The sequence below is a fragment of the Anser cygnoides genome, chromosome 16 (assembly GCF_040182565.1).
Source record: "Anser cygnoides isolate HZ-2024a breed goose chromosome 16, Taihu_goose_T2T_genome, whole genome shotgun sequence".
Lineage (NCBI taxonomy): Eukaryota > Metazoa > Chordata > Aves > Anseriformes > Anatidae > Anser > Anser cygnoides.
The window spans coordinates 11,649,091-11,676,732 of record NC_089888.1 but is presented as its reverse complement, the minus strand read 5'-3'; the positions used below and the strand labels follow the sequence as shown (position 1 = coordinate 11,676,732).

Below are 27,642 nucleotides of genomic sequence, written 5' to 3'. Positions count from 1 at the left end.
CCTGGTGAAGAGAGGACGGGTATCCTGTACCAGCGGTGCTCAGTTCAGGTCATGACCTGAACCTCAGTTAAATCTGTTGGTCCCTGTCCCTGGCCAAGAGTCCCAGTGCAGGGATGCTTAGCAGGATGGGAGACATGACTCTGCACAGCAATGCAGGCTCTGCTCTTGTCTAACCCCACACAGACAAGCTTGTGCACAGGAGACACCTCTGGCCCACTGTTTGTAGAAGTGGATCGTGTAGCCAAATGCTGTTGATGGGGTTCTGCCTGGCCTGTGCGGCTGGGAGGCTGCTTCACAAATTACTGACAGGGTCTTGTTGCTGCTTTGTTGTAGCAAAAAAATCAGAGCATGAATAAGTTTTATGTTTTTGGGTCAGCTCTGTCACTAGCCTAATGTAAATATTCCTCAAATATGTTATCAATAAAAAACAACCACATTCATCAACAATAATACAATTTGTACATTTTTAATAGCACTTTCTCACATTTAATACTCAACTCCTGTTTTCTTCCCAGTCTGAACCCAGAATTGCAGAAATTGATCATCTCGCTTGCTTTCGGTGGTCAAGGCCCATAACAGCGACATTCTTCCTACTGGTTCCATGATTTTCAAGCCATAAATGTTTCCTAAATATCCGTGTCACCTAGTATCCTATCTCTGGCAGTGACAGTCAGTGACTGCTTAAGGAAAGCGTAAAAGAGACAAAGCCTGTATTGAATGACACCTCCCGAGGGTATTATCTCAGATTTAGGGAAATATGAATGTAGAGAGTTCCCGAAGTTAAATATTCAGGTCATCACTACTAATTGCTTTCAAGGACTTGTCTCTTTTAAACCCACCTGTATGTTTGCTCCCACAGCGCCCTATAGCAATGAATTCCTCAATTTAATTTCCTATGAGATGGACAACTACTTTCTTTAGGATAATTTCATTCAGGTCCCAATGGTTTTTCCATTATAAGAGCTAATAAATGGTTGTTCCTGAGCATCTTTCTCCACACTGTTCATGGTTTGAGACGTCTGTATCAGAACACCCTCAATGGTTTCTTCTCTCAGCCAAAAATTAGATGTATTTACCTACCCTAACAGTTGCTCCCCCTGTGAAACCTGCTCACTACTCTGATAATGCCTTAAACTTGCCTAAATTTTTCAGGTCCTCCATATCCTTTCTGGAAGGGGACATTAGGACTGCTTGCAGTACTTAAGAAGATGGCACAGCAAGAATTTAGACACAAACTGAATTTTTCTGTTCTGTCTCACCTGACAATCGCTGGCATTCTTGTCATGTTTTTGACCACCCCTGATTGCTGAGCTGATGTTTTTGGAGAACCACTTGCATGGCTCTGGGATCTTTCCTGAGCAGTAAATGTGATGCTAGAGCCATGGTTGTGCAAGTAAGGCTGGTGGTGTTACTCTCTCGTTTGCCGTCATTTCATTTCTTGCCACTCAATTCAGTTACTGGGGTGGTTGTTCCACACCACCATCTCAGAAACTTGCATTCAGCTGAAAGAGCTGAATTCCATCATTCTCAAGTCCTCTTTACCATGCCTTTGGTATGCTGATAGACTGGTATTGATACAAGCTCTTGGAATAGGATGGTCAACAGGCTGGGAGCCCTGTCTTGCCAGCCAAGGGAAAGACTCACACTGGGTTTATGACATTATTTTAAGCTATGTTGTCAGCTGATTTTAGCTCCCAGTTAAAATCTGAGAGGGAAAAGTATTTTCTTGCAGGAAAACAAAACAAAACAAAAACACATATATATGTGTGCACTAAATTCAAAAACTTGGAGAAAACTGACTTTGGGTTTTGTTTGCTGGATTTTAACATGGATTTAGTGGCCAGTGTTTGCTGCTGTGCTCAGTACCATTGCAACAGAGCAGTTCACACCACAAATGCCTACAAATGCAAGAACCTTTATGCTGAAGGGTACTGCTTGCAGAAATCCTGAAATTCGTGCTAGAAACCAGACTGGGGGAAGCCTGGGCCAGGACTGATTTCACTACTGGAATTTCAGTGGATGGAGCAGGTTTCTCCATGCCCTTCCAGCTCCCACAGGCCTCGCTTGTCACAGCGCTGTGTCCAAGCCCAGTGCCTTTCAATATCGTTTGGGGCTGAGCTTCTACATAAAGGGGCAAAAAGAATAAGCAGAGCTGCTGCACATGCTCAAACTTGATATAATTGTGCTGTGTGAGTGGGTTTCATCCTGCAAAAGACTGCTCATTCACATGGAGTAGGGATATATTCTTATACAAGGGAAGAATGTGCTCCCTTGCAGCCCCTGGTTTCAGCAAGCACGGCCCCTGTGAATGTAATCAATGTTGTGCAGAGCTGCCGAAATCAAAAACAAAGCCAGAATGATCATTGTGCTAAGTTTGGGTTCCTCATTGTTCATTGAATTACATCAGTGTTTTCTTTAGTTGCACAGTCAGCTGGCAGAGGTTTGTCTGAAATCTCGAGACTCCCCCTTTCAGGGGAAAGCACAAATTTCCGGGAGATGGGGGCTCTGCTCTGCATTGTGGTGCTTGGTCTGACACCATGGCCTGGGACACGATGTGACAGCTGGGGGGCTCATCCAGCCCAGAGCCTGTGGGTGAAGGCAGCAACGCATCCACAGGAAACAATGTCTCGATTTGATTTTATTTGCATTTAATTTGCTGAAACTATTTTATCTGCTTAAAGCAACAACAACAACAACAAAACACACAAAACAAACAAACAAACAAACAAAAACAAACAAGAATAACAGGGAAAAAAGAAAAAAGACATTATACCTCCAGCTCATGACCATAGTGAAGTATTTTGTTTATCTGGCGTTTTGTTATAGTGATCCTATGTGGAAAAACCTTGCTTTCTGCAGATCCTGAGATCCCAGGGAACTTCTTGCTGTGATATATTGCCCACAGCCTGGTGTGATGGTGGAAAAAGGTTGTGTCAGTGCAATGTGCCCCCCCCTCCCGGTAATTCCTCCTGGCATATCAGGATGGGGTCAGTCCTCCTTCCTCCTGCTGCGGTCATACACGATGTCCTCCAGCAGCTGTGGGAACAGGAGCTCGTGGGTGTTTCAGAACTTCAGTGTGGACCAGTTTTGCATGTGTATGTGTCAACCAGCACATGCATGCTTGCTGAGTGGAAGCCATTAAACCTAACTTCTTTTAAACCTAAACCTGACTTCCATCTAAAAGCCTGATTTTCATCATCCATAGCCTGCCTTCCCCCACAGGTCCTCTCCTATACTGTGTCTCAGCAAATTCTTTTGGCAAGTTGAAGTGGTCAGAAAGCGAGTTGCAGAGTGTGGGGATTGCCAGTCTGAAAGTTGGTTTTGGTTGCTCTAGCACACGTGCTGAGTGGCTCAGCCTGCAGAGCCCACACTGAGTTTGTTTTGTTTGCCTTGCTCGAGGGCTGAGTTTCTCAATTTTTAACTGTGTAGAGGAAAATGGAGGTAAAATGGCAGAAGCTGGCATGAAGTTTGCTAAGAGTTTCCTAATGGCCTGCATAACCTAGGAAAGTAAAAAAAGCTGCCAAGTCTTGAGATACTGCTTCCTTTTATTAAAGTTCCAGGTAGGATGTAACATAAGAATAGGAAGAAGTCTTGGATAGCCATGGAGAAAAGCTGGCTAAGATGAAGCCCAAGTCCAGAAAACCAAAGAGAAAGGGCAGGAGTCGGAGGCACTGTGGCGAAGGAGCACTGGGGGACAATCGGGGCAGAAACAACATCAGGACAGTGACCGTGGGGAGGGGAGGAAGAATCGGGGAAGCTGAGAAAGGAGGAAGAGCGTGGGTTATGGTCTGGGGTGTTGCATCAGGAGGTCCAGAGCTGAAAACCAATGTCTCTGCAGCTGGAGCCAGCAGGGCTTGTCCTTGGACAGTGATGGGAGGAAGTAGCTTTTTGCAAAAAACTGAATTTGTCAGAAAGCCCAGAGGGTTACGCAAGACCTGTGATTAGTATCACAGAATCACAGAATCATCTAGGTTGGAAGAGACCTCCAAGTTCACCTAGTCCAACCTCTGACCTAACACTAACAAGCCCACCACTAAACCATATCACTAAGCTCTACATCTAAACGTCTTTTAAAGACCTCCAGGGCTGGTGACTCAACCACTTCCCTGGGCAGCCCATTCCAATGCCTAACAACCCTTTCGGTATTAATTTTGCAATTAGTTTCTGCAGGAGAAAGAGAGGTGGGAGGAACAGGTTGAAAATACTCAAAATATCTCATTTCAACACTTTCAGAATGAGGCATTTTTGGGTTTCGCTTTGAAAGAGGGTCTCTGTTTCCTGACTGATGTAATTATCTTAAGATATAAAGGGCAGCAAGTAACCTGAAACCAAGCTGAAAGTTTTGTTTCAGACAGAGGATGATTTGGGGTTAACCCGTGATAATTCCCCACACCCTCCCTGGCATTGCTGGAGTCTTCAGTTCTGCCACTGAAATGAAAACCCATTATTTGTCTGGCTCAGCTAATAACATGCACCAACCATTGCTAATATTTGTCTTTTAAAATGTAACTTTCTGCCATTAGGAAAGTATAATATAGCAAGCGAAAGCTGTGATGTATTTCTAGCCCCGATTCTTAAGGCAGTAATATTTGGGTTTCTCAGATATGGCTGCAGTGTGTGTTCATGCGGGAGAATACGAGGAAAAACATTTTAAAGACGTAATATCTAAAGATTAGGTGATAATCTCCCTGGGCTGAGGGTGAATACAGGAGCTCCCTCACCCTGCCAAAATATTGAGTAAGTTTAGAGAAAGAAGCCAACTATTCCAAGCTCAGGAGATCATTTATAAAACAAAAATCACTCTGTTGCATTGAAGAGTCAGAGAGATGCTCTCAGAAAGATTAATTTTCTGGGCAGAGGAGGGGAGTGTGGGCTTCACCCCTCAAAATGAACCAGCAAGATGATTCAATTGCATCACTTTCAGAGCGTGAGCCTGAGACATTCATTCAAAATGCAGTTATAAGAAATGACTGCTTTACTTTGGGAGGAAGAATATTGAAGAAACTGTTAAAGTTGGTCACAGTATGTGACATCCTTGAAATCAAAAGCAATGCTTCTTCTCAGCTGCTGCACAGTAAAATTAAAGATATGAAGCCAAATTAATCTCTGGTGTAGCACTCCTGCCAGTGGCTGGGGAGGCACCTGGGATTAATTTCCTCAATTATACAAGTGGCATATGACCCTGACAAATTGTTTTTTGTCGCATGCAGGGTAATGTATCTGGTGGAGTTGGGCATCACCTCCCCAGCCTCCTGGGTTGTCCTTGGACATCTTCCCCTGGTGGCAGCAGAGCAAGCTTCTTGCAGGCTTCTCTTCTCCTTTGGGGTAAAATTTGGGAAGTCCATCTGTGCAAGACAGTGCCTGTATTTACACTCCTGGACACGGTTCACTTCTTTGCTTACAGTTTGCCTGAGGAAAGCTTACAGTTTTCTGGAGGAATTATAAACGTCAGCATGGCGTGCCAGTGCTCGCCGTGCCAGCGTGCCGAGGTGGGAGCTGGGCAGAGCTGGCCCAAAGCCCCCCGAGACAGGGCCGGAGCTCCTCTCGTCATGTGGAGGAGATGCAGCCACGTTATGCAGCCGTGTCAAGGATCTCTTTTGTTATCTCCCTGCCCCAAATTTACACAAGCATTACCGGCCAGGTCAGCTTTAAGCAAGCACTTACCGTTCAGACTGCCTCCTCCTCCCACGCAGCAGTGCTCGGGAGGAGGACACGCTGCGAGCCAAGGACGCCGGGCCCCAGACAGCCAAAGAGCCCCCAAAGCCCTGGGCAGGCTCGGGACAGGCGCGATTGCAGAGCCTGAGGCCAGGACTTTCCAAGCAACTCTGCGTCGGTGAGTAAATTTATTTTCTAAAATGCTGTCCCGTGCCTTGGAGGAGGGGCCTGTTGGTCGCTTGATGTTCGGAAAAATGAGGGGTGTCTTTTGGCATGGAGTGAAGGAGGTGAGGCTAGGGATCTCACCTCAAGTGCTGAAGTTTCTGGCTGGCAGAAGCAACACGTACGGTGTCTGAGGGGATGAGGCTGCCGACAAAACGTGAAACATCCTCCTGCTCCATCAGGCAGCTCCCAAACGGAGGCCGGCTCGCTGTGGTGCTGTGAGACAGAGATTATTGACACCGACCTGGGCTGGCCCTGCAGGGGGCTGATTCACTGCGAAAGCTGAGGGAGAGGAGGGCTCGTGCGAGCGCTCGTGCCTCGAATCTCTTCGTACAGTCAAGCAGCTAAGCACCAGGCACAGCCATGTCTGCACGCTTGGCCCACATGGAACGTGTCTACCTCCAGCTCTGTTACGTTTCCGTGCCAAAAACTAAAGATGAGGTCCCACCCACCCGCAGCTCCATTTGGGTAAAACCCTCAAGGCTTTCATGAGGCCGAACCACGAGGCCTGGCGGTGCGCAGCAACTTGCACCGCGTGGGCCATGAGAAGGAACTCGCTGATGCGTTTTACACTGTTGGGACCTTTTGTCTTCAGCATGTGCATGCTAATGGAGCTTTTTGGTGGAAAATGATTCATTCATAAGCGTCAGCCGAACTGGTATGTGACAGGAGAGCAAGTATTTTCACCTGGGCAGAACAATGTAAGCTGGTGTGTGAGCACCCTTACTGCTTCTCTGCTGGGTTTGAGCTCGTTTTGTTTTGTCATATTTGGGTTTCTGGAATGTTTTCTCCTATCAATGACATTAATTATGGAGTAATTGCCTTAGTAGCATGTAACAACTCTCCTTTTTTTTTTTTTTAATAGATTTTCACACAATGTGTAAACTTTGCTGTATATGTGCTACGTTTCTTGTGTCATGAAATAATGTGTAGACAAAATAATGTTTTTCCTGTCAGAAATTCAATGGGCATCTAAAGCAAAGTGACAGGTGGTTAAATAGCTGCATTTAAAGGATGTCAAGAAGATTTTTTGGACAGGTACCAAAACCCAATGCCAAAAAGAAGGCCTAATACCATCTGTTTTGTTAGCAGAGATGCAGTTTTACATTAGATTTTAAATGACATGAAATGCCAAATTCATAACCTTGATTTGTGGGTCAAATCTAGCTTATCTAGATTGTGGATGTTATTATTTACTGGCACAGTTCCTGACCCAGAGCCCACGCAGGTAAATGAACACGCTTTCAATCAGACCCATTTTAAAGTAATAGGGAGCTCTCGAGCCGCATTTAATTTTGTTCTGTATTACATGTGAATCCAGATGCAATGTGGATTTAATTAATCCAATTTCATTGCATTTTAATGTACACATTTGCATTGTGTTTATTGGCAATTGGTTTTATCCATTTGTTCAGCATTTTTATGACCAATGAAACTACTGAATATTTAGAGATCCATATACTTCCCAGCAGAAATGAGGAGCATAGCTCTGAATTAAATAGTTCTCAGATATAAACTGGGGATGAGACTAAAATGTCAACATATAGCTGCATAATACAGTGGAAAATTGATACCAGTATTTTAAAACAATAAACTGCATGGTGCAAAATTCTTTAGAAAATAATTTCAGCAGGCATTTTAGATGGTATGTCAAGAATTAAAATATACTTTTATAAAGAGCAGTGGGTGCTGGAGGACTACTCTGAAACAAATAATGAAGCTAATAAATTCAGTCACTTTCCTGCTTCTAAAAGGTGCCTTTGAAATTATGATTGTTCAGGTTTAGCCTAATATTTAGAAATACTCACTGTAGAGTTTTCTCTTCTTTGTGAGGAGTCAGTGTGGCTTAAATGGGATTGCTGAGATAATCACCCTGTGCTCTCTCTGTTCCAGTGCTAACGTTAGGCATGAAATGTGAGTTGTCATGTTTGCAGCTACTCTTTCAATGACCCGGCCAAAGTAGCTAAAAACCTTCTGGGTTTGGTGAGGAGTCAGTTGTGAGAAGAACGAAAAGAACATGTCTTTTAATTGCTGCGCTTTGCTGTCAGGCTCAGCTCTGCTGTGAGCATCATGGCTAGGTCTGCTCTCCCTCCAGCCGTCCTGGCACACCCATTTTGTCTTTTGGTGCTTGGCCCAAACACAAGGTCATTGCTCTGTTGTTTTTGTTTGGTTGGTTTGTTTTTCCTGCTTCCCTGTTTGGGGCTCCAGTGGGTCTGCCTCACCACCCCCCGACCCCCTGTCTAATCTGGCACCCAGCACTCCCCATGGAGGATGCCATCCGGCTTCTCCAGAGCTGAGCCAGCCCAGGAGGAACACCTCGAGGCCTGACCTGAACCATGCCTGTGGGTTTTGTAGCTGCTAATGCCAGGCACGTGGGCTGGGGCTGACCCCTGCAATACTTACTATTTTCCGGATGCTTGGGTGGTAGCATCTTCTGCAAAGTGAGCTGGGCCTCCAGGGGCTGCATGTGGGACCTGTCCTGCCTGGGTATCACGGGTGGACAACAAGCTTGTTCTCATGAGGCCCAACATCTCCCTGCTCCAATGGCTGCCGCAGAGCTGGATTTCCAGGGTTGCTCATTTTGCTTTCTGCTAACACTGACTCAGGGCTGATGGAAAAGGAGAGACTGAGTTCTTTCCGACCCACTGGGAAAGACTCAGAGATAGGACAGATACCAATAAGTAGAGTATTCAGATACCTGCATTTGAACCCATGTATGGGAAATTCCCCTCCACAGGCAAAGCCTAGGAGGTGACTAAGTTCATCAACTCCCCCCTCATGTGGACAACAGAGATCCCAAAGAAGATCAGGGCACAGGGGCTCCTCGCTGCAACCCCGACATGGGTGACAGTGCAGGATCACATCTGCTGTGTGCACACCCTGCCTGATCATCCTCATCCAAGGATGTTCTACCGCTTGCCTTTTTGCTATTTGCTGGCCACAGCCATCAGTGAGGAAGCCGTACCTAAGGCAGCTCCTTTGATGGGGCAGCTCTGGTAGCTGCAATTTGCCGTCCTTTTGGGGCCGTCTGACAAGCCCATGCTCTTCAGGAAGGATGCATGGTTTGTCATCCGCCCTCCAGGAAGCAGCTCTGCACTGTTAATCCGTCTGCCTCGGCGGGGAGAGGTTGTGTAATGCTGGTCCTAGATAGATAGGGACACTGAAGTGGTAGAGGAAAGCAGAAGTTCAGACAAATCTGCATCTCCTGGTAGGTCCCTATCTTCACGTGAGCTCCGCTGAGCAGACACCAAACTGTTCAGATGGACAAAAAATATTGAAACATGGGAAAAAAACAGGCTGAAGAAGGCACTCAGCAGCAGCTACAAGTCGGAGGGAGGCTTCCTGAAGGCACAGTGAGCCCAGGCAGGTGCCCGTGGTGCAGCAGGAGCTTCTGGTGCCAGGCAGGGCACTGCAGAGGCTGCAGACACCTGACGGCACCTCGCCCTCCGGCCCCCGGGCTGGGGCACGCCGGGGAGCCAGCCGGCACTCAGCTCTACCGCGTTGTCTTGTCCTGACAGCCTGGGGAGCAGAAACGCTGGAGACGTCCCCGAGGTGAGCTGCGAGAGTGTTTGATGGAGAGCGTCTCCTCTGCCAGCTTCCCTTGGTATAGAGAGAAAAAAAAAAAGGCATTTATGGATATTAATAGCAATAACACTTTGTGACGCCAGAGTTTTCAAATCAGTCTCTGTTTGAGGTCTACTGACGGCAGATGAATGTGCAAACTTTGACAGGGGTGATTGTCGTGAATCTCGTCTTTCGAGGATCTGAGGAGACATTAAGGAACTGGTGCAACGTTTGGAAAAGGCGAGCTGCTAAAATGGTTTGAATGGGACTGAAAAGAAAGCGGGTTGTATCTGCAGAGAGATGCCACAAGTTCGGTGACAAAATGCATTCATTTTCTTAGGAAACAGCAGAATTTAATCCTGCTTTAAGTGAAAAAGCCAATTCAACCTTAACTGTAAAGCTGCTAGCAATGTCTCTACACTATACGAAATATAATAATTATGATAATTAATAAAGATAATAATACAGTAAAACCTTGCTAATTCATACTAATGACTCAGAGGCTGCTTACTAATTACTGAATTTTGTGGATAAACAAGCCAGAATAATGCATCATAAAATACACTTTGTTCCATTATTTTGACAACTCTCATTTAGTTTTAATTATTTATACTTCATAATATACTAGTCACCGTACTTGGGAGGGTTTTACAAAAATAACGAAGCCCAGAATTTGACATGACTGAGCAGTGTTTGCTGAAACACAGAGGAACGGCAGCCCTTTCTGGATGTGTGCAAACTGGGAAAAGCGCGGATCAGCTGAACGCAGGTCAGCAAAGCGGTTGTACAGAACATCGTGCGTCCCCATCACGCCTTTGACCAGGAGGAGACCTGGGAGCAGTTTGCCTCTTGGAGAACTCCCGCAAACCGACCTGCCAGGCACAGGAGGACCAATGCTTCTTCAGGAAAATCATACTGTTTGGAAGAATAGTAATAAAAGTGAAGCAGTTTTAGTGCCCAAATCGATTTTTATCCTCAAATCAATTTTTTCCACCATAAGGACGGCTAAAATATTGTTTTTAATTTAAATGAGAGCCGTGATTTTTACATAATCACTGGATTCCTGGAGCTGGCATTCCCTCGAAATCCCAACCTGCGTCCCCACTCCTGAATTTGGCAGGAGTTAGCCACGCTGCTGCAGTGAAGGAGCCTCGTGGAAGAGTCCTCTTATTTATTTAGCACAGTTTTCCAGCTACAGACAGAGCAGGGCTGCCCAGAGCCCTGCAGGGTGCAAGTTGCAACTGTGTCTTGCTAGTCATGACGTTTAAACGAAATAAAAAGGAGCCTTTTCCACTGATAATTTGCCCGAAAGTGACTCTTTCAGCTCTGTCCTAGCCGTCTGTGAGCTCACGGAGGGCTTATGGCAACTCGGTGTCTCTGGGAGCGGCATCCCATCCCGCACGAGCTCAGCCGACGATGTTGGGTTGCCCCGGGCTGGTTTCCTAAGGGACCTGCTGGGGGATGTTTGGGGTCCCGGGGCCGGCCGGCCCTGCGAGCCGGCTGGGCCGGGGGTGGCCGCTCCTCCACCGGCGGGCAGGCCGAGAGGTGCGGGGAGAGAAGGGAGCCCGGCGGCCGTCGGGCTCCGGGCCCCGGGGAGCCGAGGCTGGAGGCAGAGGCTGAGAGCGGGGTTCGTGGGCCGGAGGGAGCGCGGAGCTCTCGGGAGCGAGCTCTCCGCTTTGGGGTCGTGCCGAGCCGGGCCGGGAGGCGTCCTTCTGCGGGGGGGGGGGCTTGGAGGGGACACCCGAGGGCTGCGGGTCGGGGCGGGGGGGGGCTGCGGGCACCATCCCGCGCCCGGCCCGGCAGCAGGGCTGCGATGCTCCAAGCGGGCCGCGCTCCCAAAGCTCCCCAGCCCCACTGGGCACGGCTGGGGGGGGGGGGTCGCACCTTTACAGCGCCTCCTCCTCCCCAATCCCCCACCCCGGAGGGGACGTTGCGGGGGGGGGGGGGGGCGAGGGGGGAACAACCCCCAGCTCCAACCCCTTTTATATTTTTTTTTTCCAGCCGTCCCAGCGCCGGCCGGCAGCGGGGCTGGGAGGGGAAGGGGGGGGGGGGGGGGCAAGCCGCCGCCCGGCCCCGCCGCGAACAATAGCGGCCCCGGAGCGGGGCGGTGCGGAGCGGGGCGGGCCGGGGGCCGCCGCCCGCCCCCCCGCCGCCGCCGCCGCCGCCTCCGCCGCCTCCCGCCCTCTCCCCGCCCCCCGCGCCAGAGGCACCGCCGCCGCCGCAGCCGGGTCCATGCCCGCTGGAGCCCCCGCCTGCCGCCGCCCGCAGCCCCGGCATGGACGTTAGGTTTTACCCCTCCGCCCCCACCGCCGTGGGTTCCCTGCCCGGCGCTGACCCCCCCTGCTTGGGGCCGCTGGATTATTATCACTGCAACAAGGTAAAGGGTCGGGGTGAATGAGGCTGGGGGGGGGGGGGGACACGCGCACACACACACACGCGCGCGGGGATCGTGGGGCTGCTCCGGAGCGTCCCGCCGAGGTCCCGCAACTTCTCGCCGGGTGGGTGGAAAAAGTGCTGGCGGCGGCGGGAGGGAATTTTAAAAGTGGCCGGGAAGCGGCGAGGAGAGCGGCGGCGGCTGCTGCCCGCTTCGCTTCGCCCCGGGGCCGCCGCGGAGGAGGCGCCCGGAGCCGCTGCCTGCTGCGGGCGGCACCGCCGGGGGGGGGAGCGCTCGGGGCCGTGCGGGGCTCTGCGGGGCGGGGGGGGGGGGGTGTGCGGGGGGGAGCGGTTGCTTTCGTCGGTTTGGGAGCGATTGGGTTTGGTCCGTGTTTTCCCTCCGGGAGCGTTTCTCTCGGAGCGGTTCACGGGCTGCTTGCTGTTGTCGGGCACTTTGCGGGGTTTTCGGAGCGGGGTATGCGGGAGCGGGGCCGCCGCTGGCTGCGGGGCTGGGCCGGGGGGGGGGGGGGGCCCGGAGCTGCCCCCCGGCCCCGCGCTCCCTGCGCGCCCCGCGCCGCGGGTTCCCTTTGCCCGCAGCCGCGAGAGGGATCCGCGGCGGGGGGGGCGGGGGGGGGGGGGGCGATGGAGAGCGCTGGAGGAGCCCTAGGAAATATCCTTCAGCCGGGGGAAGGCGAAGGGAAGGGGCCAGGGTGCTGCGCGGGGGGGATGCGGAGTTCTCCGCCAGGACCGCCGGCCGGCTGCCGAGGAGAAGAGCAACAAAGCCGGAGGGCGCCGAGCCGCTCGGAGGGAGGGTCCCGGCCTCAGCCCCCGGTGCCTGCGTCCTGGCGGGCCAAATCCCGGGAATGGCCCCGAAAAAAGTTCATAAAGGGAGAAAGGCTCCTGCGGCGGGACCGCGGGCAAGGGTGCCCTCGGCTCATCTCGCTGCTGTGCTACTTCGGGATCGAACTCTTTGTGAAGAAGCAGGAGGAAAGCTGGGTGGCTTCCCCGCTGCAGCGAATTCATCTTCATGCGTCGGGATGTGTATTTAACCGTGCTCTGTCACTGGGGTTATTTGTCTCTATTTATTAAGTCGGACTAAACCTAATAGTTCTCGTTTATTTTGAGATGCTTGATTATCCTGAAAGGAAACAACTTAAATTGATTTCTTCTGTATCCACGTACTGCTAGTTTCAAACTGTTTTATTATCACTGCCGTTGCTCTTAAAATGCTAAATATGCTCTCAAAACACTAACGAGAGCCGGGCCCCCTGGGAGCAGGTTATCCGTGCCGCTGAGACGTCAGCCGGTAAAGTGTGCGAACGCCGGAGGTCCGGGATCACACGAGCTTGTGCCTCCGTGAGCTGCGGCCACCCCCAAATCCTGCAGGCTTTAGGAACTCAATTTTCCCAGGAAGTTTAGAGATGTGAATGTGGTCGAGTTTACGTTCCGGTGTTCCTCCCTGAGGTCGGGCAGGCAGCACTGGAGCAGGCCTGTGGCATGGGGCTGCCCCGTCCTGGTGTCCCCCCAGCATCTCCTGCCCGAGCCTTGGGGAGCGCGGGCTCATCCGTGGCCTGAATCCCTGAGATTAGTCCCGGATTAGTCCCGATCGATCCGCGGGTGCTTGCTCGTGCGTGTGGCAGGAGAGGCGTCGCGGGGCCACGCACGGGGAGGCTGGAGGAAGCCTCCTCCCCGGGGCTCCAGCCAGCGCAGCCGGGACGCCGGGAGACGGGTCCGCGTGGTGCTGGCGCGGGTGGATGGGACACTGGAGAGGAGCACCCAAGGTACTGACCACTGCCACCAGATGCTGCTGTTGTCACTGCTACAGAGGATCTTAAGACAGCGGGAGGAAGAAAGGAAACGACTTACCCTTTTCTGATATTCAGGGTGCTCTTTTTTTTTTTTTTTCTTTCTCTTTTTCTGAGTTATCAAATGTCATTTGCTTATGCGCAGCGGTGCACGTTTGTCTGTGGGATGAGGCCGCTGGAACGGAGCCAGAGACGAAACGGGTTGACTTTGTTCTCTCGACCGAGTGCAGGTCTGGCAGTCCCAGCCCCAGTGCTGAGGGGCGGTGGTGCTGCCCGTATCGCCTGCTGTGCCTGCAGCCTTCGCTCCGGAGAGCTTGTAGGGCCGTTGCAGGCTGCATATGCCCACCGGCACGCTCTCACCCCGTGCCCGCTGCAGCAAGTGCTGTCTGAGCACACGCGCATCCTCGGAGCCGTGCGGGACCTTCAGCGAAGCTCCAAAAACTCCTGCCGGTCCCTACCCCTGCGCTCCTGCTCCGTGCTGGCATCTTGGCCCGGAGCCGGGCTAAGTAAGACATCGTCTGCCTCGAAACATTTCCACTTGTAAAATTCCACGGAGAAGGGGAGGGTGAAGTGGAAGACTGGGAAGTTCTCATACAGGGCTGTATGAAATCGTGGGCTCTGCTCTATCCCAAGAGCAGAGCAGCACCGCCGCGCAGTGCTTTCGGCCCTGGAGCGTGCCGGCAGGATCCCTGCCGAGCTGGGGCGATGCTGCGGGAGCGAGGCGGAGTTTATGGAGGGGCTTCAAAGCCCTCTGATTTAAAGTGCTTGTCTTGTTCGGGTTCAGCTTTTTGCTCCCGATGGGCTGCTGTGTTTATTCGTTTGTTTAGGGAACGCCGGGAGGGTGTGCGCAGTGTCACTGCGTGTGAATAACTTGCCCGGAGCCGGCAGGCGCTTTGCCCAAAGGCAGGGAGCTCGCAGGGAGCCGCGCTGTAGCCCAGAGCATCCCGAGACGTTAACAGAATTGTTTCGTGTGCTTGTTGAATGTGATATTGTTACCGTGAGATTTCCGATCTCATCTGCGCGCTGCGGCAAGCCGCGATTTCTCTTTGCAGCTACGGAGGTGCCTGTTAAGTGCCAGAATTTCCATTTTTAATGGACGAGGGATGTTTCAAGGGATAATGAAATGGGGAGTATGCATCCAGCCAAGGCCTCCCTACGGGTTGCATTTTCACCTTTCCTCTCACCGCCCTTATTTCCCCTCGTAGGGGCAGCCAAAACGCCGGTGCCTACCTGCAGCGTGTGCTGGGGTCCGACCCCAGGGGCATGGGGTGAAAGGTTGCACACCCCGGATAGAAAGTGGGGTGGAAAGGAGCCTCTTCACCTGCTGACGGCATTTGACGAGGCGTTTTTATGCTCTGGGCATGCTGGTGGCAGAAGGGCTCCCCGGCTTTCCAAGTCTCCATCATGGGTGACCCCCGTGGAGCATCCTGCCCTGCTGGAGGCCGTGGTGAGTGGGAAGAGGAGCAAACCCCAAACTTCCCGGAGCCTGGTGCTGCTGCAGGGAGGACTGATGCTCCCCATCTGGAGTTTTAGGATTGTACTGGGTGCCAGGCTCAGCCTGGTGCGTGGAGGCGATAACGGAGTGAAAGCTTCCCTAGAGCACGTAGCAGTGAGCGTTTTCCACACCAGGATGCCAGCCCCTTCCCGTGGGCTGGATCCGGGCCCCACTCTTTTGTTGGGACCATTTCAGTGTCAGGTTGTGCGTCTGCAGCAGCCAGAAAGGGCTGGGGAGGTTCAGCTCAAAGTGATGCCATCTCCAAAAGGAGCCCTCATCAGAACCACACCGGCCGTGGCTATCAGCTGTCTGGTGCACCTACCTCTGTTCCAGATTCCTCTTTTAAATCTGGGTCTAAAACCCCTTTTTGCACCTCCTTTTTTTCCTGGGACATTGGTGCCAGCTGCAGATCTGCCTCCTGCTCCCTGCCTGGGGAGATGAAGCTTTGCTGGGGCCAGGCTGGTGCCTGGGTGCTGCGGTGGTGCTACAAGGGCAAGGCGGCGTGGTTGTGCACCGTGTAAGCGTCAGGCCCTGGCGGGATGTCTTCACATCCCTCCGGGTGCTTTGGGAAAAGTTGGAGATTTTTCCTACTTCAAATCTAGAAAGACCTTTTGCATTTGTGGTTCAGAAGAAGTAAACCATGGGGGGGGGAAAAAACAAAACAAAACAAAAAAAACATGCAGTCTAGTAACGTAGGGGCTCATCCTGCTCCTACCAGAGCTGCAGCGACAGTGTCTAGTATGCTAGCTGAATTATTAACATGGAAGGATTTTTGAGGCCTTGAATTAGGTGTGGGTCCTAAGTATGAGAGAGAGGTTTTTGTTCTCAGCCTGGGCAAAATCACTTTTGCGAGGGAGGCGTGCAGCAGGGATCCTGCCTGAGCGAGGAGCGTGCGGCACTGCTGCGCTGCGGTGTGATAGGAGTGATCCTGTGCAAACGTGGAGCAAATCTGGGGAGTGAATCAACATCTCCCTCTTAGAGATTTAAGTACAAATTCTTAGTTGCTTCTGGTGTTTTGTTGATCGAGCTTGGTTAGCACGATGCTAGATTTCTACTTAGGGCCATGATTGATGGGGGGGAGGAGCAGGACCCAGCCTGGGAATACTGGATCTATGTGGAAGGAGGGGGCTGCTGTGACACTGGGAATGCCCGGGGTCCTCGGGGAACTCCGGCATCTAACAGAGAGCCATTAACCCTGTAGCGTACCTGCAGGAATCAACAGCACCGCCGAAACCTGTCCTGGATCTTTCTGACAGGGCTCTGTCGCTCTGCGGCTTCAAACACCCCCATGCCTTGCCTCTTCGGCTGATAAACGGAGAGAAACTATTTTGCCGATACACCGTCATAAATTATGGATAACTAAAATCCGCTAGTCATGCGATGGGTATTAATCTGCAACCAAGGCTCTCTTCTTTTAAGAACCCTTCAGAAATGGGATGCGAGCTGCTGCTCTGAGCCCGGGTCAATGCAGTGAATACATCGCTGCGGAACATTCTGTTTTGGTTTGACTTTTACTGTAACTTGTAAATTGCAGCGATAAACACGGTCCCTCTTTCTCTGTTCCAGAACTGCTTTGCCATGCTGGAAGATAAAACATATTCTTTTCCTCTTTACTTTCTAAGCCAACTCCGGTTTTGAAGCAGAAAATCTTTCTTTGGAGATGGAGGATTTTGGATGGGGAACAAAGCCTTGCAAACTTTTAATTTGGGGCCCATTTTATTCTCATTTGGCAGGCAGCTCCTGCTGATTTGCAAAATGTGGATTTTAGGTCCCGAGTATGGGCAAGGGCTTCCTCTGAACAGCGCTTGAGCCACTTGGTGGGACGACCCTGCTTTCTCCAGAGCAATCTTTGATGGTTTGCAGTACAGAAAGCGTTTGAAGCTTAATTTTGCCTTGGGCTTTAAGTCCAGGATTCGGAGCTGAATAATGAATGTCCGTCCATTCACAGAAATTGTTGTTCTATGTGTAAGCGCAGAAGGAAGGCTTTAATCTGGTTGTTCTTGGAATAACTGAGATATTTTGAAGACCAGTCTGGCTTGTGTACAGCAACATGTTTGTAATGCTTAGTTGTGAATAACACTGTTAAGGGCCTGATCCATGAAAGTCCCCATAGGACAGCAAGCATCGAGAGTCTGAAAATTCAGGATCAAAATCTCGCTAGTTTCTTTGATCTTTTTATGATGCTTCAAATCAATTATAAACATTGTCCTTTAAATCATGGCATGTTACGCATCCATAGCCATGGTGTAAATTCATGAATCGCTCTGGACTTAGTCCGTACCTCTGAGCTTGCAGCAGGCATGGGGATCGGCTTTATACATCCGTAATGGGGAAACTGTTTCTGTTGGGAAATCATATTGTCTTCGTATTTGGGACGGAGCATCCCGTGGTCATGCAGTGCGGGGCTGCTGCTGGCCCTGGTGGTGGGGGGCAGGGTGCCGGCAGCCCTTGCAGAGCTCTTGTGGGGCTCTGCTGCAGCTGGTTGGAAGGACGGGTGCCTCTAACTCCTTGCCTGGCGGTTGTCATCGTGGCATTTCTGCAGCATTTCAAGAAAAAACTCAGGTTTTGTTCTGCCTTCATGTGGCACCGCTCTGCCACCAGGTGTAGGGAGCAGGAGGTGAGGACCCTGCTGGCCCAGGGTGTGATATCTCCCCTCGGTGCTGAACTTCCCCTATTACCTTTGTGCTCATCCTACTAATTTATTTTTTTGTTTAACAAAATGAGCTCTAAATGCTTTTACCATAAGTTGGGTTATATCTTTCAGTGTAAATGAAGCATATAATTGTGTTTTCCTAACAGCTCTACATTAAAATTAAGTTATTGTACTGCTAATGTGTTTTCCTTGACAATTTTCCATCCAGAGAGTGCAAAGCTTCTGTCTGAAGCTGTTGCATACCATGTTCCCAGTCTCTTCCTTGTATTTTATTCTGCATTTCTGAAGCCGGGGTAAAGTGTTAGCACGATTCCAGCTTTGGTGCCATTGACTCCTAATTGGAGGCTTGAACTCAAATGTTCTACCTTCATGATTTTCCGTATGCGTTTTCATATGATTAAAGCTTATGCTGGGGACGCATGGCTCAGCTGCAGCAGGGAGGGGGAATCTTGCAACAAAACTTACTGAAACAAACCCTAATCACACCATTTTTTACTAAAAAAAAGTGTTTGAAAACTGTGCAGAATTGCTTGGCTTTGCACTCGTGCGGCCAGGTTTAAATATTTTAATCATCCGCATCCCCCTCTCCTGCTTCTTTCTATTGTTTCCTTCTGATAGTTTTGTCCTGATGGATGCCATTTCTTCTTTGAAAAATGGCACTGGCTGCTGCGTCGCCTGCAGGCGAAATCTTTGCATTATGCCACAGAATCTCTCCTCCGCCGTAATCTCGTGCATAGATTGGTTGACCTCTGCAGATATAATTAAATCTCTTCCTGACGACTGCGCGATTTCAGCCCAGCTCTGTGGCCAGTGCGTCTGTTAGCTAAGTGTTAAATTAGGGCCCTCTACCCGTAATTGTTATTCTGGAAAGACGATTTGAGAGTCGGCTGGTGCTGGTGGCTGCACGCAGCTTCGGAGGAGACTTATCGGAGGAAATGGGGTGACTCTGGGGCTGAGGCAGCTGCTTGACCTCTAATTATAGCCTGGTCACCAGGGGCTGCGTTGCACAACTGTTTAAAATGGAGATTTTTATATATACATACACATATATATTTCTGTTGGTTTAAGCACCAGGCCCTCTCATGGTGCAATTTTTCTGCATTTCTGTTGAGCTCCGAACCTGGCAGGGGCCAGAAGAGGGAGGTGGCGGGGTGGGACCTGTTCCCAGGCGGGGTGGGAGCGAGGAGCGCTCCTTTATCAGGTTAGCTGGATCACATTAGCAGGTTTTCTTCCCACAAAACCACCCGATGACTCAGAGTTTCCATTCCCGTCTGGATTCATCCGGAGGCTCCGTCCCCTTTCTCTGTCTGCGTGCACACCGCGCTCTTCCTCTGCTCTCCCCTTCAGAGCAAACCATCCTCTTCCTCCGCATCCCCTTTTGTTTGCAGGGTGGAGCCTGCGCGCTCGTGCGCTTGTGGTCGGAGCCGCGAGATAAGGGCTGTGTTGTGGCTCGGCCGTTTAGCCTGGCAAAAACTGCTCTTGGCCTCCATTTCCAGAAGCAGTGGGTTATTTTGGGGTACCTGAGGGATTTGGGGGTTCTTGTGAAGGCTTCGGGTCACCCCGAGCACTGAGAAGACCCAGGTCTCTGAAGAGGGGCATGCGGAGCACGAGGCTCCCCAAAAAGCTTCTTTCTCCCAGAGGTGTGGAGCTCCTCTTTAACATCTCTGAAAGGGTTCCGTGCAAGCCAGGCGTGGAATTAAGACTTCCCGTTTCATCGGTTACTGAACCCTAAAACAAAGGTAAACCTTGTCAAAAAACAAAAAAAATAAAACCGTTTAAATGTGTTCTGTGTCTCTCATCTTTCATTGGCACTGGGAGCACCGCGCTGTTCGGGGCGAGCCTGCCCTGCGGGAGCAGCCCCACGGGAGATTCGTATTTAGGGAGTCTCAGGAACTTGGTGTCTAGCCCCTGGCATCAGAAGGGGGCAGCGTGTGCCCCAGGGCCCGTAACGGAACAGAAGCTTGGACAGCATAGACACGACTTCAGGAAATTTTTATGGGGAATTTTGCATGGAGACACTTAATTGAATTATCTTGGTCTGCCCCAGCTTATGCAGTGGGTGATGAAAGTGCTTGGATTTCACCCGAAGAAGAAAAAGCAGAAATGCTGTGGCGAGGGGGAAACGTGAACCAGAGAAGCTGGGGTCTGTTGTAGCACCGGGAAGCGTTTGTGCCTCCTGGTGGGGAAGCGTTTGTGCCTCCTGGTGGGATCCTGCCCTGTTTGTCGGCGTTCAGCCCGGGGAGGCAACTTTTTCCCCTGATGCGTTATCTTGTCTCTAAATAGCATTCAAAGGAGAAGAAGAATGTGCTGTTAAAAATACCAAACTTTGGGGAATGGCTGGCAGACTTTACTGCTGATAAGCATTGTTGGTTGAAGATCAAACGGCCCTTGAAAGCAGAAGGAAAACCTTCCAGCAGAGCCGTGGATCTGACCCTGCAGCCAGACAGTGAGGTCACCCGGGCTTCAATCTGTGTATATTTAGGAACCTGTGCTGGAATTATGGTCTGGTCTCCTCTACCCCAGACGGATGTTGGCGACATGGTGGTTTTAAACCTGATAAATCTGCTAAAGCTGAGAACAACATTTATTAGACGCCAAGAAAACCAGAGTCATGTTTTCATTATTAAGTGGTAGGTGTTTTTTTTTTTTTGTTTTGTTTTCCCTTAAGATAAAAAGCCTGCCCAGAAGGAAAGGCTGCAGGTCACAAAGGGAACCAAAGACGAGTGGCGTGTGCTTTTTTATTAATTGACAACCTGCATTTCTGTGTCAAGGTGGCAAATTAATTGTGGGTGGCTGTCTGTTTGCAAACGAGGGAGTTCTGCCGTGCCCGTGCCAATCTACGCGTGGAGTCTTTAACTACTTGATTTAAGTCAGACCAGTGTGTAGGCTTTTTGAGAACAATTTTAAAACAGTTTTTTCCACTCTTTGATTTTGGAGAGGGGAAAAATGTTATCAAAATGGTCTGCTGAGCTTCATAAACTTGCAGCAATTTAAGTAAGGTGGTTGGCATGTAGTGAGCTCCTTTTTTGGGGGGGGGGGGCAGTGGTGCACACCCTGGTAGGGATCGCCATATGTAACTTCAGTCACCTGTGGAAGTGGGGTACCAAATTTATGTGAGAGCACAAATGAAACAAAGATGTGTTTAAAAACATAAAATATAGGTTGGAAGGGACCTCCGGAAGTGTATTTAAAATAATTCCAGTGGCACCTTCCACTACTGAGATGGCAGAAGAGAAAAACATTTACATGCAGCCCACACCACCTAAAAGCCTTGGGATGCAGGTCCGATACAGTGAGAATCCTGCTGGCGACGGCTGCAGTCCAATGCTAAATTGCAAGGTTGCAATAAAAAGGGCTTTAGTTAGAATTACTAAAATGGGAGGTGCCTCCTTCCTCAGAAAACAAGCAATATTGACTGAGATTTAGAAACACATCTTGCAGGAGCAGGCATCCAGGTTACGGACTCCAGAGGCGCCTCCGGCATCCTTTCCCTAAAAGTGTTACTATTTGTATTGCAGTGGAGGGTTTTATTTCATTTTGGGGGCTGGAAAGGTCACAGTGAGAGAGTTTGAGAGGAAATAAGTGACGAGCTAGAAACAAGGGCAGCCTAGTAGAGAACTGTGCAGCTTCTCCCTGTGCAGCTTGCGTGGCAGCGCGATGCCACCCCGTGTGTGTGACTGCTGATGCTGCAGGCTGTGCCGGAGTCGCGCGAAGTCCCTTTGTAATATTCCAGCCACGTCCAGCTGGACTGAAAGCCCATCTTCATCGTGGTGTTGGTGATACCTAGGGGCTGCCTTCCTGAATGTGAGCTGCTGCACACTAAACAATGTGATGTTGAACATGCCCGATTTCAGGTACAACTGTTGGGCACTTTATAAGCTCCCTGGCCAGACGGGGAGTATGGTTTTGCAAGAAATACAGGGAGGCTCTACAAGTAAAGATGAGGTAGTCATTGTCAAAATAAGATCGTTGCAGAACAAGCAAATCCAAGTGTATCGTGGAAACATTTCTGCTGTGAACTGTGCTTGATTCATTTTAAGTCCTGTCCAGAACTGTCCTCCATATGAAGCCAAAGATCTAGCTCCTGGCTGCTGAATAGCACTGCTTAAAGTCAGGTATCTGGGAAACGTGGATATCAACATCCTTTTGTTTTGTGGAGGTATCTTATGATGTTCTGAAACTCATCTGGAGCTTCTTGTTTGCTCCCAAAGTTGGAAATCGTGGGCAGCATGTTGGGAATGCCAAAATCCCGCTCAGAGATAAGAAGAGCGAGCTCCTGGATCTAGGGCTTGTGTCACTGTCATCGTGCCATGAGTGTGGGGAAGGTGCCAGCCTGGGAGGGATCCTCTGCTTGGCAAAACCAGGTCTCAAGAGCAGGCTGCCTCTTTGCTTAGTGCAGTTACAGCTGGAATGACGCAGGATGAGGAGGTTTCTGAAGATCTGTTACGCCTTGTCCCACCACTAGGTCACCGCGCCAGAGCACTGAGGGACCAGAGATACTCGGGTGCTGTGAAATGGGGCTGGTGGCTGACATCCTGCCCTCTGAGCATGGCTGTGTGCATCTTGGCTGCTCCCAGTGGCAGTGTAGCATGGACAGGGACTAGCTGGGCCACCCAAAACTGGTGGCCTTGTCCCTTCGGCCACAGCTGGAGACCCTGGGGGAGCCAACGGGGAGATCCAGCTTCCTTTGTGCTGTGCTTGTTTGGAGATAAACTCAAGGTCAAATAGTACTAATCCAGCACCATCCCGGCTGAACTGGCTTTAAATTTACAACATGAAGCTTGCGTGGTTGGATGCTGAGCCTTTCCGAGCACAGCTCCTGCAGGTGGAGGTGCTTCTCCCGATGCAGCAGCGGAGCCAGGCCACAAGTGTGTTGTGTCCTTGCCTGAGCACCGCTGAGCTCCACAACTGGCATCCACGGGGCCGAGGCGGCTCAGCAGGAGCTGCTTAGACCTCACAGCTTAGGGCCCTGTGTGAGATCATTTTCCCTTTGCTGTGTTTAAGTGGCGCAGGCTTGAGCGGAGCGCCTTAATGAAGCACATAGCGTAGTCCGAGCGGGTGGGAGGGAGGTGAAAAAGGGAAAGCTTTAATTCCCTGCTCATCTGTGCTGCAAATTCCCTTTGGGGAGGTTTCCTCTCTTCCTCCCTGTTGTCCAAGTGTTTCTTCTGTTACATGTGTTATTTTTTTCTGTAGCCCGGGGGCTGCTGCAAGAGGTGCCTCTTTGCTCTGCCGGCTGTTCCTGATGCTTCCTTTCCCTTGCTAATAACAATTGTTTCTGCCAAAATCGCTTGGCGGTGTTATGTAAACCTAGAATCGCAAGCTAACGCTCTGCTCCGGGGGCTCCTACACGTGCCGGATGGGATTCGCGCCCGCGCTGACTCCGCTGCCATCAGGCACGTCGTGCCACGTGTTGCCTTGGCTCAGCATCCCCCCGAGGTGAACAGCCACCGGCCACGTTATCCACAGCGATCTGAGCCAATATCCCCCTTCTTGCTGGCATTTTCAGTGGGAGGCATGAAAACACCCCGTAAGCCACTCAGGGCTGGGATTTAAGCTGTTTCTAGAGCGCGGTACCCGTGCATCAGAGCTCGTTCTTGGCGCTGGGGTCTCTGTTTCTGCTGTTGGGTTTGCAGCAGCGTTGGCGGGTGCTATGTGCGTGGTTTCTCGCGAGCACCTAATGTGGATCATTGCGTCTCCACCCTGCTGCTGCCTGCGGGGCAAAGCCTGGCTGCGTGGTCCCTGTGCTTGCTGCCAGCCAACCGATGGGATCTGAGCTCCTGAGCACCTTCCTGGAGATGTTGGATTCCTACAGAAGTGCTGGATGGGGACCTCGTCCCCTGTGCCAAATTGCATGGGACCTCCTCGGGAGCGTGCACTCTCTCAGTTGCAACCGGTTGTTTACCTGGGAAGTGATGCTAGCAAAGACCTTAATGAATTTCTAAGTGCTTCTTAATGTGATTTGGCAGCCAAAATTGAAGAGAGAGAGAAAACCACCATTGCTGTGTGCCCAGCCTCCTCCCCACATACTCCACTGTTTGTGAGAGATTAGGGGGAGATTAAATCCTGCAGAACTGGCAGGTGATGCTGATGGATGTTGGGAAGGGATTAGGGTAAATCCATTCCTCCTCCTGATTTAGCTCAAGATTTGAATTCATTGATAAAATTTGCCCGGGTTTCATTTCTGAAACCTCCTCCAAGCTGGTGACTCTGTGGAGGTGTAAATGAAGGCAGAACTTGTCTCTCCTGGCTAATGAATTAACCTTTATCAGGCTGATGAATGCTGAAGATAGCTGTACATCTGTTCCTGTCGCAGCATCCAATTAACCCACAGTGCCACGGAGAAAAAGTGCCAAGGGGCTGGCTCCTTGGCAGGAGGTCTGATGCGCCTGTCCACTGCGGCGTGGCCACGAGTTGTTCACCGTGGATGGATCCGTGTGTGCAGGATGCTGTCAGTGCTCATCGGCTGCTTGAGTGTCAGCCCCAAATGCCATCTCTCGACCTGGAGATGACGTGGAATGGGTGCAGCTATGCACTGGGGTTCAGTGGCTGGATCCAGCTGGTGCTGCGTTGGTGTCCTGGCTGGTTGGTTGGTTTCTGGTTGGTTTTTCTTTCATGGTGTCCTGGCTGTGGGGCTGGGGGTTAGAGAGGATGATGATGGCAGCCTCTGGCAGCTGGTGGGCCTTCTAGATGCACCCCACAGCATGACCACAGGGATGGAGAGACTCCAGAGCGTGCTTCTACACAGTGCCCCAGCACCAAAAGCCTGGCTTCCAAGGAGCATCAAGCCCTGTGGTGCCACCGTTTGGGCTGAGGACTGGTGCTGTGACTGACCCCAGCACTGCTGTGCCCGACGCTGGGCGTCCTGCTGGGGCTGCGGGAGGGAGCACGACTCCGCCGTGTTTGTGGGGACATGCCCAGCACAAGGCAGCAGCACTGAGCATCGGTCCTGGTGGTGGTGGGAGATCATGAGAGACATCACTTCTGCGTCTCTGCGCTGGGCATGGTCAAACCAAGTTCTTGAGGAGCTGCTGGGAGCGCAGGGGGTGCTGCTGTGGGGCCTCTGCCACAGAAGAGCTTTATAAACTGGGGCAGCGCACCGTGGGGTTGTTGCTGCTGAAGACGTGCTCTGCCCAAAGCATCTGCAGAAGCTGGCGAGGTAGAGAGAGGAAAAAAGCGTCACGCAATGCAACTTTGGCATTTGGGGCTTTTAGAGATAAGCGCACGCCCTGGAGCCTTGTTTGGAGCCCTGACCCTGGGGGTGCTTGTGCGAAGCGGCTTGGCCATCTCGAGGCTCGATGCCATCCACAAACCTCGGCTCTGAGCTTCCCTGCAGAGGAACCACCTCTGTGGTGGCCATGGTGGCAACTTCAGGATGCTTCAGAAGAGAAAGCGAGCCTGTGAGCAGCAGGTATCTTCATGCTGCTCGTCAAATCTGATGTTTAAAAATCACGGGGATGCATGTAAAGTGGCACATAAGCCTTTTTGACCAAAGAGGCCAACGTGCTCATGCAAAGCTTGTCTTGGAAGCTTGGGGAATCTGAGGGCGTGGTGGCCCCACCATACAAGCTTATGGCAAGTGCTCGATAACCACTTGGAACAACTCTGTTTGCTTCCTTGGAGTGGCTTTGGATTTACACGGCTGTAAACAGCAATCGCAGTCTCCTCCAGACCATTAGAGATGCTGGTGGGATGGGTAGGAAAAAGGAAGCCCAGTGATAAGTCACAGACAGCTGGGAGTACTTTCAAGAACATAATGCTTGGGAGTAATTTAGAAATAATGTCATTGGAATTATGCTTTTCTAGAAAGGGAGAAAGAGAGCTCGAAATTAAATATACATTAAACAGAACTTTCTTAACTTCGTTAAGCAAGAAGATTTTAAGGGCAGTGTCTTGCAGTTGCTTCATCATGCTGCTGCACAGGCTGGTGTTTGCCTATGAGTATGTCTCCAGGAAGAGCAAGAAGTACAGTTAAGTTTACCATATGGTGGAGGAGAATTTTCTTGTGGTGATGGCAGTTTGTTTACAATAGAATTACCTTTGTATTTGCTTAGCTTAAACATGAAAACAATGGTTGTTGTAACATCTCAGTAAGAGGAATATTGTTTTAAAGCACTTTGGGGTTACAATAGTTGAGTGTGGAGTGGAGCAGGTAAGCCCCGGCGGGGCTGGTGCTTTAGCTGACAGCGTGATGTGGGGACGTGCAGTGCAAGTCTCCACAGGCCGGGTGGGAAATGCGTTTTTTGATGTAATTCTTTATGCCCCTTTCCTTCTCTCCTCCCTCTGCTCACCCCGGGGAGGAGGAGCAGCATCTCGCCCCAGCAAAATGGTTAAAACTTTTGTATCTGACACCGGAGCTCACTGGGCGCTGTGACGAGGGAGCCTGATACAGGTCAATGAACCCGAGGAGGGGAAGCACCAACTCTTGCTTGCATTTGGGGGTTTTCTAGTTTTTGCCTTTTTTTCTAACTCTGCCTAAATGTGACATCTCGTGGTGGGACAAGCGGGAAAGTTCTCGCTGCCGCGGCTCTGTGTGTCCGTAACTGCATAAATAGCTGCCGGTGGTGCGGGGTGGCTTGCACCCCCAGCAGCCTGTCTGCACGCACAGCCCTGACCACGGGAGATGTCTGTGCACCCAGGTCCAAGCTGTGTCCAGGAGGCAGCTCTCTGGAGCTGCAGATGCATGCACAGCAAGCCGAGGCCTCGGAGAGTTTGGCACAGGTTGGTTTTCCAGCGGTATCCAATGATGTAATATAGCAAATATTAGGAGAACAACATCTGGTAGCACTGCTGTCTACATGCTCACTGCAAACAAATTTTCAGACCTGTGTAAACATTCGGTTTAGTAACATAATGCTGCGGTAAGAGGCTCGTGCAGTCAAGGCCACCTGCTTGCTTCTTTTCCTTTCCCGTACAGTAACGAGGCCATTTTTAGTTTGGTTTTGTTTTCAGCGCAGTGAGTGACACTTTAAAAGCAACTAAAAGCATTAAAAAGAGAAGTCAAGATCTCTTTGTGCGAAGGTGTCACCGTTTTATTTTGAGCTTCACGTTGCAGTTGGTGGTTCATTATCTCCAGTTGTAAAACAGGTGGGAATGACTCGGATATCCTGGAGGAGGGATTAGATCCTGACCGGGTTCGGTGCAAGGTGTGTGCTGCTGGTGCTGGGCTGGGTTTCTGCTGCATGCGGCATGGCCCCTTTGCTGTTGCCTCTTGTCCCAGTGGGAAACAGCTCTGCGAGGGGTGGTGTGAAGCCGTGAAGTGACTTGGCTGGTGACGGGAGCTGAGTGAGCTCCTCCAGCCCTTGCCGACGTGGCAGGGAGGTGCCTGGAGGGTGCAACCCTGCCCAGCTGCTTGGCAGGCAAGCGCGTGGTGAGTCCCAGCCCTGCACAGGCAGGGGGAGCTCTGCTGGCTTTGCTTGGGGCTGCTGGGGGTGCAAGGCTTTGTCTGAATGTAGGGAACTGCAAAAACTGAGCTGAGGTCTTACTGCAACTACGTGTGGTCCAGTTGGCCAGAATGGATTCTACCAGGTACTGAGCAAACACCAGGTCAAGGATGGTCCTGAAGAAAACGTAAGTGAGAAAGCGTGGTTTAGGCTCTCCAGGAGGTCCCTGGGGGTGGAGATGCCAGCAGCCTGCTACAGCCGCGTTACGCAGGGCCTGGTGCAGCCACCAGCAGTTTACATCAGGCCATGGCCTTCCAGCAGTGCTGCCTTCAGAAGGGGCCCTAAACGAAATGGGGCTGGTCTGGCACCCCTGGTGGGCTGCAAAAGGGGGCTTCAGATGTCAGAATACCAGTCCCACCTCCAGATTCCCTGGTTGATTCACTTGTGAGGTATTCTTCACAAGGCACGTGGTTTATGGCTTTACCAAATTCACCA

General features: G+C 51.0%; 1 protein-coding gene across 2 annotated transcripts in view; it reads left to right on the top strand.

The window, feature by feature from the left end:
* The first annotated feature begins 11,626 nt into the window (after positions 1–11,626).
* TOX2 (TOX high mobility group box family member 2) overlaps positions 11,627–27,642 on the top strand; it is a 131,546-nt gene continuing 115,530 nt past the window's right edge. The window contains exon 1 of one of the 2 annotated variants that reach the window (XM_066978174.1): positions 11,627–11,818. In XM_066978174.1, the coding sequence (XP_066834275.1) occupies positions 11,717–11,818 (102 nt within the window). In that variant the 5' untranslated portion in view covers positions 11,627–11,716. Of the gene's footprint in view, positions 11,819–11,872; positions 11,940–27,642 lie in introns of those variants that run through there. The other variant, XM_066978175.1, reaches the window with a different exon arrangement.